Genomic DNA, 17,989 nt, shown 5'->3' on the forward strand with positions numbered 1-17,989 from the left:
CTCCTAAGGATTCAGTTAAAAATCTAGGAGTTAGGTGGGACAAAGACATGTCCCTTGCTACCCATGTCCAACAGATATCGGCGGCCTGCTTCGGCAAGATAAAAAACATTAGAAAATGTATTGATTTCTTGCCTGAGTCAGCACGCCAAACCGTCGTGCATGCCCTAATCACCTCCCATATGCTAACGGTCTCTACATGGGTCTGCCAATTGGACTGATCCGTAGGCTTCAGATAGTGCCAAATTCAGCTGCCAGACTGGTCTGCAAGGTCCCTCTTTGCAAACTTATTTCCCCTTACCTGAGACAGTTGCATTGGCTACCTGTGGCCAAGCGCATCGAATTTAAGGCCCTTACGTTTGCCTTTTTGGCATTTCAAGGAAGGGGGCACAACTACCTGAGGAAGAGACTTCGTCCTTACCAGCAGAACAGATCTCTTAGGTCTAACCACAAACGATACCTTACCACCCCCGGTTTGCGAAAGCCAGAATGGGGGGGGGGAAATACATTCAGGGTGGGGGCCTCTAAATGCTGGAATAACCTTCCTCCTCAATTGTGCACATTGCAGTCCTAACTAATTTAGAAAGGCCTTGAAAACTTGGCTCTTTAGTCTTAATGACTAAAGTATATTGACCACTGTCTCTACCGTTGTCCGTACCTGCGCCGGGACACCACATCTGGGATAGCTGCGCGCTATACAAGTATCTTTATTATTATTAATATTACATTCTCACCTACTCATGGCAAAACAATCTGAAGATGACATCGATGACCATGCGCTGTATTCCCAAGAGTAAAAGTCACACAGCCTCATGACTCGAAGAAAACTTCTTGGGACAAAAACAACTTTTAATCATCTGAGCCCAACAATAGATGGCGAACGTATGCAAAGCATGTGAATCTACACCACTACATACCAAGAACAGATGCTTATATGGAAAGTAACATAATCCTTCTCTGTCAAGTGGTCTTAATTAATTTTCGAAAACACTGACAATCTCCCACATGCTGTTTCATGTATGCCTACCTTACCAACCACCTGATTGCTCATGTCCTGTTTGGACTGACATAATCTATAGCAAGCTTTTCATAAGAGATATTGATTCTAATCATGGAAAAGGGGAACTTTCTCTTAGCTTACAGGTAAAAAAAAATGTAAATGTCCGGAGAACTTAAGCAACAACTTCTGCACAACTGTGTAAACCCTAAACCTGAAACGCTACCAATGACCTACAACAGCAATAAGATAGAATCTTAATGTGCTTGTTTTATTTCAGGTAACTAGTCTCTGAAGAAAACCATTCCTCTCACTTACAAAATTAAAGGTATATTGTGAAATGGCAGGACCATCAACAAAGATCGCCTTTAGCAATATACAGTAAAAGATAGCCACTTGATACAGAGCTTAGATACCGCCCTGGTCGATAACCAATGCGGGTAGGCACAAACACTTAATGGCGACCAATAGTACTCTAGTTAAATCATCAAGTGTTCAGTCATGATCCAGAACACTTGCCAAACTCTCTGAAGTTCTGCTTGTATTGTCTTTGGCCTGGCAAGGCTTTGCAGTGGGTAAAGTTAATGATTACTTTGAGCCCCTTTGACCTTTCTTTGTTTTCCTGATTAGTCTTCATTTATCAAATCACTGAATGGTATTCGTCTAAGGAGTACAGTGCTTATGGTCAACAGGTTTTGGGTTCACCAGTGCAAAGAAAGGAAAAGCCATCCAGGATATCACCTAGTCAAGATAGTGCCCTTTGTTTCAAACTGTTGTACCTTGATCATGAAGGACCTTCCTGACGGTGTTGAGGCTCATTCTACCAAGGCCAAAGCTCCCACCATAGACCTGGCTCTGGGTGTTTTGGTTATGGACATTTTCAGCCATGCAGGCATATGTCCATACTTTAACCAGCATCACTACCTGTGTCTCTACCTTATCAGTCATTTCATGGCTCTGGCCCTGTTATGACAGAAAAAATCTCTAAAAAGTTTTTTCATCTGTAGGCTAATCATAAAAAAGGGAAGACTTGCACTCGGCCTCCTCTTCCAGTCCATTTCTGAACTTTGTTTAAGGTTTTGGGCACCACTTTGGGGAAGAGTGCATACAGAGTGGTTCCCAGAGAAGAGCTTCCTTCTAGGTAGCATCTGTCCATCCCAGGAAAGTTATCTTTTGCCCAGTTCAACATCTGAAGTTCTTGTCTAAGTTTGAAAAAGGAATAAAGTACAAAGCGATCTTCATTGTCCAAATCCTTCATGACCTGTAGTAAGTTGCAGAATTACAGTGTATTTCAACTTGGAAAATTACTACTTCATTATCCATATGCGGTGCTGTATGAAAATGTTCTGAAACCTGTGGGCTTTTTTTGCAATTTTCCCCTTTTCCCTAACTCCATTGCTCAGTTGTCCACCTAGGTGATTGTGTGAGCACCCTTTTACAGGCGTAGCACAGATACCTTTCCTTATGTGGACAGCTGACTCGGCAAATCAAATTTCCCTGGAGCAAGAATCACTCCCTTCAGACAGCAAGGATCCAGTTAGAATGGAAAGGTTTCTCACTCTGGTCCCCTCGAGTGCATTGTGGTTCGTCATTGCAATGCCGGATACTTTTTGTTGAAAACTGTTTCAGCCCCATCACAGGATACACAATTACTCTAGACGAGTACATGTGTTTATACCTGGTAAAACCTTACAGGGAGTAAGTTGATAGCTTCTTGCAATTTGATGCTCCAAGGCAGGTTACAAATGAGATCATTGCAGTGACATTTTCCTTCTCAATAGAATTAGAGATTAGATTAGCTCTTGCAAAATGAATATGTTGGAAAGATTAAAGGAAGATCTTTGCGTTTCGTCCTAAAGTAGAATCCAGCAAGACTCTAATAATAATTTCCTCTTACTGGGATCTGATGGAGAAGGCCACTCTTAGCATGACTGAGAGCTTTAGTATAGATATTATGTTTTTTGACCAAGGAGAACCAGGAGAAAGCCCTGGACGTGCCTACGTAATATTTTCCCTGTCTACTGCTGATAGGGTGAACTAATCCAAGGTGGGAGTAGTCATGGCATAGGCAATAAATATGTATACCCATACCAGGGTGGTCTTTATTGGGCTGATAGTACAATCAAATTGATAGCACAGGCACACTGGGGTAGCCTGCATATTTTGTATATCCCAATCAGTCTCTTCCCAAGGCCTTATTCAAAATGTACCTTTGGTCCAAACAAGTTTGGTACTTCAGTTGAGCGACTTGCTTTATTGCTTTGGCATGAAGGAAGCCTCCTTTCATAACCCAAGTTTGCAGCCTCACTCAATGAAATCACAGGTTTGTTATAGCCAGAGTCCTTTAACAACAAAAACGTACCTTAAAGCACGTATTTTTCACTTTATTTTTAATATTTTGGTTATAAAAAAGGTAGTAGCACGATGTCCTTTTTGTTTTGTTTTGATAAACTGACTGATTTGCTTGAATACAAGTTTCTAGGTTTCAGATCATATAATTTTTTTAGTAGATGCGACTTATGCTCTGCAAATGTACAAAGATTTTTTATTTTCAGGCAGGATGCTTCTGTATTTTATTAGAATGAGTACTGTGGGCATGGTGGTGTTACAGTTTTTGCTGGGTAGATGATGGCTTGCACATTTTGTTTTCCACATGTCTTTGAACGTCTTTTACAAATTAAGATGTGTAAATACATGAAAAAGTAAATCAAATGCTGCTTTTTATTTTCATAATGTTCTTGCATAATGTGATTTTATGGTATCATTTTCTATCTTTACAGTACAAATTGTGATATGATGGAACTGAGAAGACGCTATCAGAATTTATACATTCCCAGTGACTTTTTTGCTACCCGGTTTACCTGGGTGGATGCATTTCCTATTTTAAGGCCATTTCAGATGGGAAATTACTGTAATTTCTATGTCATGAACCGAGAAGTTGATCCCTTAGAGAAAAATTTAGCAGTTCTGGATCCACCGGATGTCGATCACTCATACAGTGCAAAGGTATGCTTTCTTGGCCGTCCCGAAGACTATGTTGTGTCCAGTGTGTAATGTGAAGGTCGAGCATGCAGTTCAGTTGTAGGAGAATCTTAAATGGTCAAGTTGGATGATTGAGTTTGAGATGATTGTTATTATTTATTGACCTGTGAGTGAATAACTTTGCTGAGGTGTGACTGGCCTCTCTTAATGTTGGTTCAATGCTCTTTACCTAGCGGTATTTAGGTGCAGCATGTGCTGTAAGGACAGTATGATTGCAAGAGGCATGGCATTTGTATGCTTTGTTGGATGTATGCAAGATTTATGTAATATGCTCAGTTGTGTGTTTGTAGGGTATCTTATTGATTAGTGCTGCTGGTGGGGTACTTATGGAATAGTCACAAGAGTTTGAATCACAGTTGACAGAGTATTACTGGGATTGTATAACATTGATTAAATATTGTGACCTAAATACTTATCAGCGCTGTATGCTTTGAGATGGCCTGTGTGGTGGTGTTATTAGCAGGTCAGCTAGGTCCCATTCATTCTGAACCTGATCAATAGATGCTGCCCTTGTCAGCATCTGCCCCTAACAGGGAATGCCTGAGTTGGTTACACTCAAATGATTGAATAAGGTGGGTCGACGGGTTACAGATTATCTCTGCCAACAAAAGTCTCAGGTTATACACTTTGGCCTTACAATGGTAATCTAGAAACATTGGCTTTACAGTGGTAATCCAGAAACTAAAAGCAGGAGGTCCGTCCCAGGTGAACTGAACAACAGAAATGCGCAGCCATCCCAGAAATGCAAATTCTTCTTACAAACGCCTCTGAGGAGTTTTCTTATGATGCAGGAGAATGTGGTGTAAAGGGATTCTGTGCAATGAGGTATTGAAGTGTGTGGTGTCATTTGTTTTGTATGGCTTGGTGGATATTAGCTTTTGGGAGGTGGTTTGTAGAATGTTGGCCATGTGTAATATATTGCTACTGTATGTGATGTGGAGTAAGTTGTGCTACACAGTCAGTTTTGCTTTTTGCTCTTGTTAGTTGGGTTGGATTGTGGTCCCAAGGGGTGTGGACCTGGGTGGTGCTAAGGATGGTCTTTGCTTTTGGTGTGCAATGAAACAGTGATGGGTGTTGAAATGAGGTTTCGAAAAATGTCTTGTCCTACTGTGTTTTTGTACATATTTTAAGGTGCCACTGGTTGTTTTAGATGAGATGTTCATGTATAGTAGAATATAATGAATGTGGTACAGTATGATGTCAGTCCAGAAAAATGTGTAAAGGTTGATGAGGCACGGTCCTCTGGTTTAACAGGCTGCTTTGATGCTTTTTGCCCTCCTGGGTCTAGAAACCTTTTCCCCTTTAGCTTGGAAGCCTGGACAAGGAATAATGACAAGTCTGACTTTGAGAGGAAGTTCAGAAAACAAGATCAAAAGAAAGTCATTCTATCGTCACAAAAGAAAATAGATCAAATCAGCACTCCCATAGTATATTCCAACCAGTGTTTGCTTCTGCACAGGAAAAAAAAGAATTTACTCTCCTGTTTTTTTTCTTCCTAAAAATAAATAACAAATACAAAATTAATAACAAAATTAAATCCAGGGCGCACTTGTTTAAAATGTCGTATAAGTGCGAAGTGCGCTTAAAATATTTTTGTCCCTTTGCAGAGTGAACGTTGGAGGGCTATAGGGAAAGAGCTTTGTACCCGCTGAAGCTTGCAGTACTGTATTATGTTGGAAACTTTAACAGCCTGATTCATCAACGACCCGTTTTGCGAGTCTATAATAGCGATTCATAAGGAATCGCTATTACAGGCTTGCAAAACGGGATTCATGTAGGAATCGCAAAAAAATATGCGATTCCTACATATTCCTTATTTGCGATTAGCAAATTGCAAAGGACATCCTGTAGCACCCCTTAAATGCAAATTGAAACAGGTGTTGCGCACACACATGTCCAAAGGACATGTGTGTGTGCAACATGCAACTTAGAAAAATGCTTTTAAAAGCATTTTTCTAAGTTTTCGCTATTTACCACGAGGTTTGTGGAGAAGTGTGGCTCAGGGGTTAGAGGCGGCAGACCCGGAAGCTGAGATCGGCCCTGGACCAGGGTTCAATTCCCCGCCTCAACGGGGCTTGGGCTCAATAATTCCACGGACTCGATAATTCTCGCTCCGGTGCCTACTCGACTCACGGGTTCACACTCTGCGACTCTGGGCAATAGCTTGCTTAATCTCCACAACGGCCCCTCGCGGCGGGATGCCTGGCTTTCACCTTGTGGATACCCTGCCGGGGTTATCTCACAGGGGAATACCAGGACGGGTTCCCTAAGCAAGCGCTTAGATGCCTGCGATGTGGGTAATTTGCGCTATATAAATACATGTACATTTACATTTACATTTGACCTCGCGGTAAATAGCGGGCGGAAATTGCGAAATCGCTATTTAAAAATGGATGATGAATTGCATTTAAGGAATCTCAAATAGAGATTCCTTAAATGTAATTCCTCGCAAAATAGCGAAATCGCTATTACCGATTTTTGCATTTGGGATGATGAATCCCAAATGCAAAAATCGCACTCGCAAAGGGCCAGATTCTCAGAATCTGGCCCTTTGCGAGCACAATTCAGCTTGATGAATCAGGCTGTAAGTCTTTGGTTCACCTCTCACTTGAGAAACCCTTTCCGAACATTTTAGATTTTATTACTGTGCGCTCAGAAGTAAATGTTTGTTTCTTGATAAGGGCATGTATCTATTATGGATCAGTTTTTGTGAAGCCAGGAGTTGTGGCTTTATTATCAGCCAAGTGACCTGTCTTAGGTTTGCGGTGCATAGTTAACGTGTGACAAGCAACACGAGGATTCTAATGGAAAATGTTTACACGGCGCACACATCAGTTCAGTATATCATATTAAAGGTCGGCCTCTTTTGTATCCAAATTTTACTTAACGCTTGAAATCACACAACGTAATTCGGGGCACCAAAGGGAGACCATTTTTCACAAGTTATGATGTTGAATGACAATGCTCATTTCCTTTTGTGTAAGAACATGTCAAATTATAACATCTTTGATTGGTACAGCTTGTAAATTGTACCAAAGGAAAGTTTCAATTCGTTTTACTCCGCAGAATCCTACATTATTCCATGATGAATAATCTTGCAATGCATTTCGTTCCCTTCAACAGAATGTATTTGCATATCCCTTATTAAAGAGGTTCAACATTTCTCAGTTGTGACTGTAAGGCGCTTAATTTACGGTTTGCGTTTTGAAAATATAATTATATATATATATATATATAATATGTTTTATTATATTCATAATAAACCTATGAACCTATGACATGCTGACGATGAAAATCTTCCTGTCTGCCTCTTTGGTGTAGCACCAGTAAATCAGCAAATTTTGAGCCACGGAGAGATTTTGGCTTCAAGTATACAGCCAATGTTCAATCCCGCAGTGAAATCCCCAGCAATACCCATTGTCCCTTGTGAAATTTCCACTATTATGTGTAGGCAATGGAATAATTGATCTAGTCAGAAGGTACACTGTGAGGTACACAGGTCTAATTTTCCTCTCTCAGTATGTTGGATTTTCCCTTACCACCCTTCAACAAATCTGACTCTTAATCAAAAAATGTATTTTGAGAGATAACATCAGAAGTGCTATGCAAAGAAAGTATGTTCGTCATTTCAGACAACCCTGTATTTCATTGGTGTGCCATGGAGATTTTTCATCTGTGGCTTCAATTATCCCTTTAAATCGGGGCCATTGAGAATTTTTTTTTAAGCGCCTACTAGAAGTCACAATATAGTTAAAAAGAATTGTAGGAATTTTCCTATTGGGGTTTGGCAGGACCTTGTTGGAGTTTTCGCACCAATATGCCAAAGTATGTTTCTGATGTTTGTGCTGCAATTTGTTGCAATCATTTATGCCAAAGCATTCATCTATATCTATGCCAATGACTACTACTGACTGCCTCAAGCTACATTACAACAGTCCAGCCGCGGTCCGTGCAGGTATCAGCGGTGGGGCCGGGTAAGGGGGGATTTCGAGGGATGATGCAGAGGGAAAATTAAATAAATAATGATTTTTCCCTCCGCATCGTCCCTCGAAATCCCCCCTTACCCAGTCCCACCGTTGTTACCTGCACGGACCGTGGCTGCAACAGTCCAAAAGTAAAAACTCTTGGCATACTTTTGGACTCTGAACTCTGTTCCTACCCATGTCTTTTCTCTGCAACTCAGGAATTGCAGGAATGGGTTTTCATTAGAACATAATAAACATACTTCTGATGCATTCTTAAAATTACAGATTATTCACCTTTTGAATATTCCCCAGATGTCAGACTGGATCTGAAAAAACTTTAGCTTCACCCCTACTTGCCGGTAGGTGCCGTCATGTGGCTACTCTGACATTGGTCTGCTCCGGAATCAAAATGGTGAGTGCGTAAAATTGCCACCCATGCATCTGACGTCAGTTTCTTTCTTTCCACGCCATGAGAAGCTTATCTGAAGTGGTCTTGTCACAAGACTACTTTCTCAAAATGTAACTTTAAATACCAGTGTGCAAGGGAGAATAGCACCCCCTAAAACCACTGGGTTCAAACCTTGTAGGTACTGTCATAAGCAAATGTTTGTGACAGATCCCCACCAGATTTGTCTTTGGTGCCTGGGTGTTAGACCTTGATGAATCTGAAGGTCACCCTTAACAGTAAGGCAAAGTTGCAGTTCACCAAGCATCAGAAGACTCCACACCATTACAAGTTGAGTTCAAAGAGAAGGTCCCGTTCTTCTGCTCCCAATAGTTCATGTAGCAGATCTTCATCGGAGTTGAAGTTCTCTGGTAAGTAAAAAAAAAAAGGAGAATAAGAAGTTAATGTGGGACTCTGCCCCTTCCTGCCACTCTCCAGCTCCTGAGAAGGGAAAGGACGTAAATGTGCCTCTTGGTCCTGACCTCGAACTCAATCTCCTTCAGAGCCGAATCAATTTCTCATCTCAGGACAAACAGAGTTTCTGGGTCCCTCAGTGACACCACAACAAAGCCACAGGTTCTGGGAAGCTAGGCTGTATCTTTTCAGCATGCCGCCGGCTCCCTCTAGCTTGCTTTTGGGTCTCAAGGAACCGCAAGGACCTTCAACGGGCACTCCGCTGGTGGGCCAGCCGGAGGCCCCCTGTGACCTATGAACCGATTACAAGACCTCACCAGCTATGGTGCTGACCTTGGTCATGGCACCACAACCCAAGCCAGACCCTAAAGCACTGACACCAGTTCCAATTCTGCATTACTTATTACAACCAATAGTGCTCTCTGATTCTGCTTATAGTTTGACCAAGGCCATGCCCCGATCCCACTGGGCCGCAGCTTTCCCACAACCCACCTGAAACTGATACCTTGCCTCAATAAAGGGCCCAGATCATCCCCAAACCTTTTTGCACAAAGTTTGGCATTATGATGAAGGGGATGGATTTGGGCAACTATATTCTAACAACAGCTTGTATGATGAGCTGCAAGACACCAGTGTACTGGATAGTTCTCCAGACGCAGGTCTGGTCTCTCCACCTGGGAAGGCTACTGAAGAAAGCGCCTGCCTCACAGTGGTGATGTGAAGGGCGGCTGAGGTTCCTGACGTCCAGTGGCCCACTATTATAGAGGGGAAAACCAATGATCTCACCAAAATCCTACAAGCCGGTCTCTACTACTGAGCCTCTGCTACCTTTTAATTAGGCACTCACAGACACCCTCCTTGGGACATGGGCAAATCCATATTTTGGACCGCCAGTAGACAGGAAGACAGCAAGGTACCACAGTCCTGCCCCAAGGGACCTGGCTTTCCTAACACAGTGTCCGATTCCAGAAAACTTGGTGGTGCAAGCAACTATGAACTGCGTCAACCCTAAAGCCCTTCCCTACTACTCCACCAGATAGAGAGATCAAGCACCTTGAAATGTTTGCATGCACAGTCATTCTCCTCCACCAGCGTGGCATTACGGTCCATTAACGTCAGCTGCCTATTGAGCAGCTATACCCATGCCCTCTAGAACTCAGTTGCTCAGGTACTACATGCTATATTGGCAGACTAGTGCTCCACCCTCCATTCAGGATGTGGTCACAATGCAGCAACATTCATGATTCTCTGTGGGTGGGATACTTCTGATTCCCTTGCTCGGACAATGAGCACCAGTGTGACACTTTGAAGACATCCGTGGATTAGGTCCATGGGCTTCTCTGCGGATGTTCAATCTTCCTTATTGAACTTGCCCTTCAATGGCTTTCAGCTCTTTGGCAGGAAGTTATACTCTGCCATTGAGCGCTTTAAAGACCGCAGCACCTTGGTATCTATGTTTCTACCTGTCCGTTTTGCCAGCCTTTTCACACCATTCATGGCTAGGGTTGGCGTTTTGAGTACCACCAGGCCATGCAACCAGCCCAGCAGACTCTACAGCTTTTTCAGGATTGATTCTGTGGTACCCACAGACAATGTAGACAGAAGGGGCAGCAAGAAACCCAATTGCCAGGTACTCCGATTACCGTAGCCCCAAAACCTCTTTAGTGTGCCCTTCCAGGGGCACACCCACTTAGTCGGAGGCAGGATGTGACATTTTCTCCCAGGGTGGCAAGTTATCCTGCAGACAAGTGGGCCCTGCAAGTTGTCCATAGGGGTTACACCCTTCCCCTTCTTTTCACCCGCTACACCTCCCACTACCCTCCCAGCAGGAATTGTAGGCCCTTTTGGCTAAAAGGGCCATAGAAAGGGTTTAGGCTTCAAGTGTAGTATCTGGGTGTAACTTCTGCTACTTCCTCGTGCTGAAAATGAATGGAGGCATTCATCTTGTTTTAGATCTTCTCCCTCTCACAGCCTTCCTGTGGAAAGATAAATTCAAGATGCTTACTCTAGCCCATCTTTTGTCTGCCCTCGACCCTGGAGATTGGATTGTAGCATTAGACCTTCAGGACGCCTATTTACTGCAGGCCTGCATGGGCTATCTGTGGTTCATGGTGGGGCAGGAGCAGTTTCAGTTTGCTCCCTTTGCCCTCGCCAGTGGCCCTCACGTGTGCACGAAAGTGATGGTGTCGGTTGCAGTGCATCTTTTGAGGTCAGAGATTCCAGTCTTCCCCTGCTTCGACAATTGGCTCCTGAAGGCGGACTCGCTTTAGGCAGTCATCACTCACCTCCAGACTATGACAAACTCATTAATATCTTTGAAGTTCATTTTCAATGTGTCAGAGTCCTGACTCCTTCGTAGATGTTCCCTTTCATCTGAACTATTTTTGGCACAATGCAGTTTTGTGCCTGCCCCCGGGAGGGGAGTGTCCAGGACATTTGGGCTATGATTCCAATGTTTCTGCTTCTGTCCGGGATCTCAGTAAGGATGACTCTGAGGCTGCTGGGACTGGTGGCCTCCTGCATCCTTCTGGTCAAGCATGCAATGGGCCATATACAGGTTCTCCAGTGGGATCTAAAGTCCCAGTAGGCACAGCATTAGGGGTAATCTTTCAGACCACATCCAGACTTCTGAGGAGACTGCAAAAGGCCTGCAGTGGTCGCTGATGGACTGCAATTTGATCAGCGGCAGGCCCCTTTCCTTATCCCACCCAGAGCAAAATGTGGTGACTGATGCATCACTTCTGGGTTGGCAAGACCATTTGGGAGAGTTGGAGATCGGATGCATCTGGCCTCCATTAGAGACCAAGCTTCACATTATTCTCCTGCAGTTGTGGGCAATCTGTATTGTGTTGAACGCCTTCTTGCCATCTATCTAAGTAAGACTGATGCAGGTGCTCATGGACAACATGCAACAAGCGATTTGGGGTCATGGACAATATATCAGGAGGCTTTGCGTCTCTGAACCTGGTTAGACCGCTAATGAATTTTTCTAGTGACACACACCTTCTGGCAGGTTCATTTAACGCCAGACTGACCAATTAAGCTATCTACGCCTTGTGGATCACAAATGACAGTTATATCTAGAGGTGGCACAAGGTCTTTTCTGTGAATGTGGGAAACCGTGGCTCGATCTCCTTCCCACCACTGAGAACGCATAGTGTCAACACTGTTGTCTTTTGGAATTTCGAAGGTTTCTTTTGCTTGGAGATGGGTTTCATGTGGAGTGGAACTCCGGACTCCTGTATGCCTTTCAGCCAATACCCCCCCTGCCCTGAGTACGGATTAGGCACAGTGAGCATGGCATACCAAACCCCTGGGCTTGAGCATCTGTACTCTGATCTGGTTGCCCCTTCGGGAAGTCCTTCTATCACAGCAGCAGAGCTGGGTCCTGCACCTGGGCCTGAGCGACTCCCACCTCCGTGATGGAGATTGAACGGCAACAGTTGGTTCCTTTTGATCTTCCTCCAAAAGTGGCTGGTGTCATCATGACAGACAGGTGTCCCCCAAACACTCTATATACGCCTGCCATTGAGATAGATTAATGGCCTGGTGTACTTCCAAGCTGATTGACCCACTCCATGCCCCAATGGGACTTGAATGTGGTTGTCACTTTTCTCATGTGTCCGCCTTTTGACCTCCTTAACAGTTGTTCTCTCAGCATCATTACCCTCAAGACAGTTTTTCTTGTACCTATATCAACAGTACAGTGGGTCTTTGTGCTTTTGGCCCTTTCTGTTAACCCATCTTATAGCATGTTTTACCCGGACAAGCTAGTCCTCTGGACATGAACTATTTCCTTCAGAAGACGGTACTCTTTGCTCCACCCCACCCCTCTAAGGAGAAGGAAAGACTTCACTGTTGTATCCTTAACATGCTTAAAGCTTATTTATCGATCATACTAGAAACCATGGGCTATCAGCTCTGTATTGGGTTCACTGGAGCGAAAAAAATGAAAAGCTGTGCAGGAAAGGATCCTCTTGTCCTGGTCATGCTCTGCATTAAGATCTGTTACGCACTGGCCAAGAAGCGGCCCCCAAAGGCTTGCGTGCTCACTCCACCAGAGCCAAGGCTGCTAACACAGCATTGGCCCATGGGGGATATCTGTTCAAGTCTAGATGTATGCCAGTTCACCACATGGGGGAAAAGCAACAGGAGTAAACCCGTAGACCAGATTGATATCTGGGTGTAGATAAGTATGAGGCAACAATATCTCAATCTGATTCAATTGGACAGCAGATATATTTGCAAGTACAGTACATTACAAAACATCTGGACAAGGAAAGATAGACTCACAAGTTTCGATTTTCAAAAGTGCATATAGCATCATATATTTGGAAGACAATACAATCAGGAAAAATAGAGTAGTAAAATAGCACTTATTGCAAGTAATGCGGTGGCAACCCAAGGGGGCTTTGTGCGCTACGTGATAGTGAGACAAACAGTGGCGGCGCAAGTGACATAAGGGTGAAAAACAGCAAATCGGCGCAGACAAGAAAATTAGATAACAATATATTCAAATTATAGGTTCCTTCTTGGTGAGTGGATTATGGTAGGTAAATTTGGAACCAAAGACGGTGATGCGCCATGAGTTGCGCTGCATTGTGGGTCGACGGCGTTTCGATTCTATTCATTTAGGATGTTCATCATGACCGGGTTGCTGAATAAAGGAAGTGAGTGTGCATTCAAGTCAAGATACGGAGCCCCGTTCTGGTGGGGGGTAGGAAGAGTAAGGGCCCAAACTTAATTCAAGCGATCCAGGGGAAGTGAAAGTTAAAAAGCACCAGCAGGTCGGGAAAGTGGGATGGAAATTAGGAGCAGAAGGAAGTAGCCGGAATGGTGGTGTACCCTCATGGAAGGCTCGGCGAGCTGTGGGGGGCAGGAAGAGGCGTGAACGGAGCCCCGTTCAGGCCGGGAGGGATAAGGAGTAGCACCGGGCAAGATGCTCCCCTGGGTGGTCCCGGCAATTAACCGTGGGCGTGAGGAGTAGACGCCGTCACAAGTACGGTAAACAAGGTGCGGTCGAACAATCTGATGAGTAGATCCGAGATCCGCTGTGAACAACCAGTTCACCACATGGTCATCAACCCATAAATGTACGAGGCACTATTGTCTGGACAGTCAGGTCTGCACAAAGGGCTTTTTGCCCATGCAGTACTTTCAGAACTTTCTGATTTGAGTCAGTTCAGGGGCCCATAACCTAGGACGTATTGCTTGCGGATCTATTCAAAAGATGAGGAATCTGTGGTTAGAAGTCTCTAGTTTAAATTTGCTTGTACTATAGTTGATACATTTTCCGTAACATCTGATGTATCTGCAATTCAGCACAATTTGCACATTAAAACTGTTTAAACAAAGCAGTCGTGGCATGATGCATCGCAGCCGTTATCGTCAAATTCAAGTCCAGTGCATTAACAGCTGGCGTAATGTCTTGACGCTCAGATCTGAACTATAACCAACAAAACATTGATATAACATAAAATTTACCCTTCCCCTTGGATCATATACACTATGTTTATGCGCCACCTCATGCATCAAGTCTGATGTTATTGTATATCGTTTAATTGTCCCAACCAGCCACCTTCGCTCTTGCGGTATGCAAACTTAATTTCGTATGTGTGCCAGTGCCTATATTTCCTAGTCAATGTGTCGTTGGCATGGAACCTGGAAGTGTGCCTGAGTTACCCTGCAAAGCCATGCGAAAGTATGCTAAAATCACGTCCCACGCCATTGCCGATGGCTGTTTTCGTAGCCCCATCGCCTCTTGCTATGCTTTCTGTTTGTGCCCAGCATAAAAGGTATTGGAACAAGGCCTTTGCTGGCGGGGGGGGGGGGGGTCAGGGGACTTTCAGCGGCGCGTGAGCAACTGCTTGGCTACTATGAATCCCAGATCTATGTATCTAGATGTCACTTTGTTTTTTTTGGGGTCTTTGATACAGTCCTAGTATGCATGTTTTGCATGTCCAGTCTAAGCTTCGTTCCGTACCCTGGGCTAGGCACATGGTGACCGTACCCAATATGTTTGAATAGCTGTGCATGACCACAGCATATCTAATTTGTGGTTAGAAATCTCTATCCGAAGAATTACTTACTTACCTACTGGTAATGCTCTTTCTGTTATAGACTCTATCTAACCACCGACTCTCCCAGCTCCAGATTGTGTGAACTGGTATCTTCACATAAAAAAATCTCAAATTAGGAATCTGCACACTTGTCCAAACTAATCTATTCAGTTACAAGTCTGCTGGTGTAGAAGTGTCAAGAAAGTTAATGATGTTAGAGCACAAAGGTAGCGCCTATATAGGCCTGTGCACTTCACATCTAGCACAAACAATGTTAATGCAGACCTACCTGCATGCAGGGGTACTGCTAAAGAATTTCTAGATCCAGTATGATGCCTGGACAAGTGGCTAAAACACCAGGGGGAGTTTCCTGGTAAAACACTACCAGGCGGTCTCTACAAACCAGGATGGGTAAACTCATCCTCCGACGCTTAGCAGATCATGAATGACAGTTACATATAGAGGTGTCATGAGGTATTTTCTGTAAATGGGGAGCACCTGGCTTAATCTTTCGCTATGCTGAGAACATGCAATGTCAGCACTGTTGTGCTTTAGAGTGTCCCAGATGTTTCTCTGAAATATTTTTTTGCCTAGAGTGGAGCTTGGGAATTCTGTATGCCTTCTGCCGCTACCTCTCCTGCTCCCAGTTCAGAAGAAGATCAAGAATGACCGGACCCAAGTCAACACAGTGGCACCAGATTAGGCTTGTGGTACTCAGAACTCTTGGGCATGAGCATCTGTCTATACTATACACCTAAAGGTTGAAGAGGCACAGCTACAAAGCTTGTACCCTCTACAGAATCCCTACCCATGGGATAAAATTGCCCTTACCCACTATTAGTGGCATTAGCGACATGAGGGCAGTTTTATTCCATAGGTAGGGAATCCGTAGAGGGTCCCCTCTTTGTAGCTGTGCCTCTACAAACTTTAGTTGTATAGTATAGTAGTATTTTGGGAGGATGGTTCAGGAGTAAAGACCTTTCGCCTCTTCTGTGTTAATATTATCATGAACATCTTTCCTCCGATCAGCCTTCTGCTTGGAGAGGATCTTTTGACACAACAACAATGCAGGGTCCTGAACAAAGGACTGCTTAATCTTCATCTCCATGCTTGGTGATTGAACGCTTACGCTTTACTGCATTTGACCACCATACCGTGATTGTGGATGTCACCCTGGCAGACAGGCATCCCTCTAATAAACCAGAGAGGGAGATATTTGTGGCCTGGCGTACTCAGCAGGTTGACCCACTTCCAGCCAAATATTCAGAAGTGTTGCTTCTTGTGTTGTCTGTAGCCCAGCAGGAACTTGTGAAAGCTTACTTGTCAGCTCTTTCGGCTTTTTTTCTGGGTGCCATATCAGTCCTCTTTGTTTAAATCACCTGTTGTTATGACTTTTTGAATGGTTTGCAACATAGGTTTCCACCTACTCCTTTCATTATGCCTCAGTTGAACCTGAATTTGGTGCTCACTTTCTTCATGTGTACGTCCTTTGAATTTCTCACAACTGTCCATTGCAGCAGCTCACGCTCAAGAGAGTTTTCGTCATCGCCATAACATCTGCACGGCATGTGAGCGAGTTCTAAGCCCTTTCTGTCAATCTGCCTTACACAACTTTCTTTCCAGACAAGTTGGTCTTTATGACCAGAGTATCCTTTTTTCAATGAAGTGATGACTCTTTACATGTCAGGCAAATTAACACCATTCCAGCTCTCTTCGCACCACCTCCCTCTTCTAAGGAAGAGAAAGTGCTCCATCGGCTAGATCCTAAAAGATCTCTGTTTTTTCTCAATTGTCCCAAACCCCATTGAGTGGACGATCAGCTCTTTTGATTGACTGGAGCGAAAAAAGGCAAGACCGTGCAGAAGAGAACTATCTTTTGTTGGATCATGCTCTCTATCAAAATCTGCTACGCATTGGTCAAGAAGCAGCCCCAAGAATGCTTACAGGCTTATTCCAACAGAGCCAGGGATGTTACCACTGTGTTGTGCCTGTTCTGGCTCTTTGGCAGGCGGCTGGTGTTTCTTAATGCATTTATAAAGCACTCCTGCCTGGGCAGCCAGGTGTGTCTAGTAGGGCACCTTGCCCGCTCGGTCTTCCAGATTTGTTGGGTTCAAGCCATTTCACAGACCAACCACCAGGAGGACACTGCCTTGGTATATATTCAAAAGATGAAGAATCTGTGGTTAGAAGTATCCATAAAAAGAACAAATTACTCTCCTTGGGTAACACTTTTTCTTGTCGATGCCCTAACTGCAACACTCTCATCCTCCCCGTTCTGTGAACAGTGTTCTTTTTCTTAATCTAAAAAAGGTCCCAAGTCTAGAAATGTGCACACTTGTCACAGCCAATCTGCTAATGCCTCTGCGTTTTGTGGTACAGACAGCCTAGAATGCAACTGGCATTGACTCGTTTGAGTGGTGCTTATATTTGACTCTGCATCTCACTTTGGAACAGAATGATGTCGGCGTGGAGCCATACACACCCACATACCAACATGTAGGGGTACTCCTGAAGAGTTTCCAGATCCAGTCTGACTCCTGATTTCATTTCATTTCATTTCATTTGTAATTTTTAGAGTGCGCGAATGCCCTTGGGCGTCTTCGCACTGGGTGGATTCAAGAGACTCGGGCTCCAACAGGACGAGATCTAACTGGCAGTGAAAAGCCATGTTTTCACTTCTTTCCTGAAGTAGAGCATTGATGGACTATTTTTGATGGAGATTGGGAGAAGGTTCCAGGCCTTAGCTGTATGCAACAGGAAGCTTCTCCTCCCCATCTGGCCAATCTATGTTTAGGGACCTGAAGCAGTTTGGCTTGACTCAATCTAAGAGTCCTAGAAGGCTCGTACACTTTGAGATGGGTTTTCAAAAACTGAGAGCCAGATCCGTGAAGCGCCTTATAGGCCAGGCAGACAGATTTAAACTTCACTCTTTTGGTGATAGGAAGCCAGAGGAGGGACTTTAGTCTGTGGACGATTGGCTCATACTTGGGGACGTCCAGCACCAGCCTCGCTGCTGCATTTTGCAAGCATTGAAGTTTTGATAGGATTTGGGCCTGGGCACCGGCATACA

At 44.1% G+C, this 17,989-nt stretch overlaps 1 protein-coding gene across 2 annotated transcripts in view; it reads left to right on the top strand.

The window, feature by feature from the left end:
* CCAR1 (cell division cycle and apoptosis regulator 1) overlaps window positions 1–17,989 on the top strand; it is a 1,290,009-nt gene that overhangs the window by 453,777 nt on the left and 818,243 nt on the right. For both annotated transcript variants that reach the window (XM_086922386.1, XM_086922387.1), the window contains exon 11: window positions 3,775–4,000. In XM_086922386.1, coding sequence (XP_086778512.1) covers window positions 3,775–4,000 — 226 coding nt within the window. The remainder of the gene's footprint in view (window positions 1–3,774; window positions 4,001–17,989) is intronic.

Source organism: Lissotriton vulgaris, chromosome 5 (assembly GCF_964263255.1).
Source record: "Lissotriton vulgaris chromosome 5, aLisVul1.2, whole genome shotgun sequence".
In the NCBI taxonomy this organism is placed as follows: domain Eukaryota; kingdom Metazoa; phylum Chordata; class Amphibia; order Caudata; family Salamandridae; genus Lissotriton; species Lissotriton vulgaris.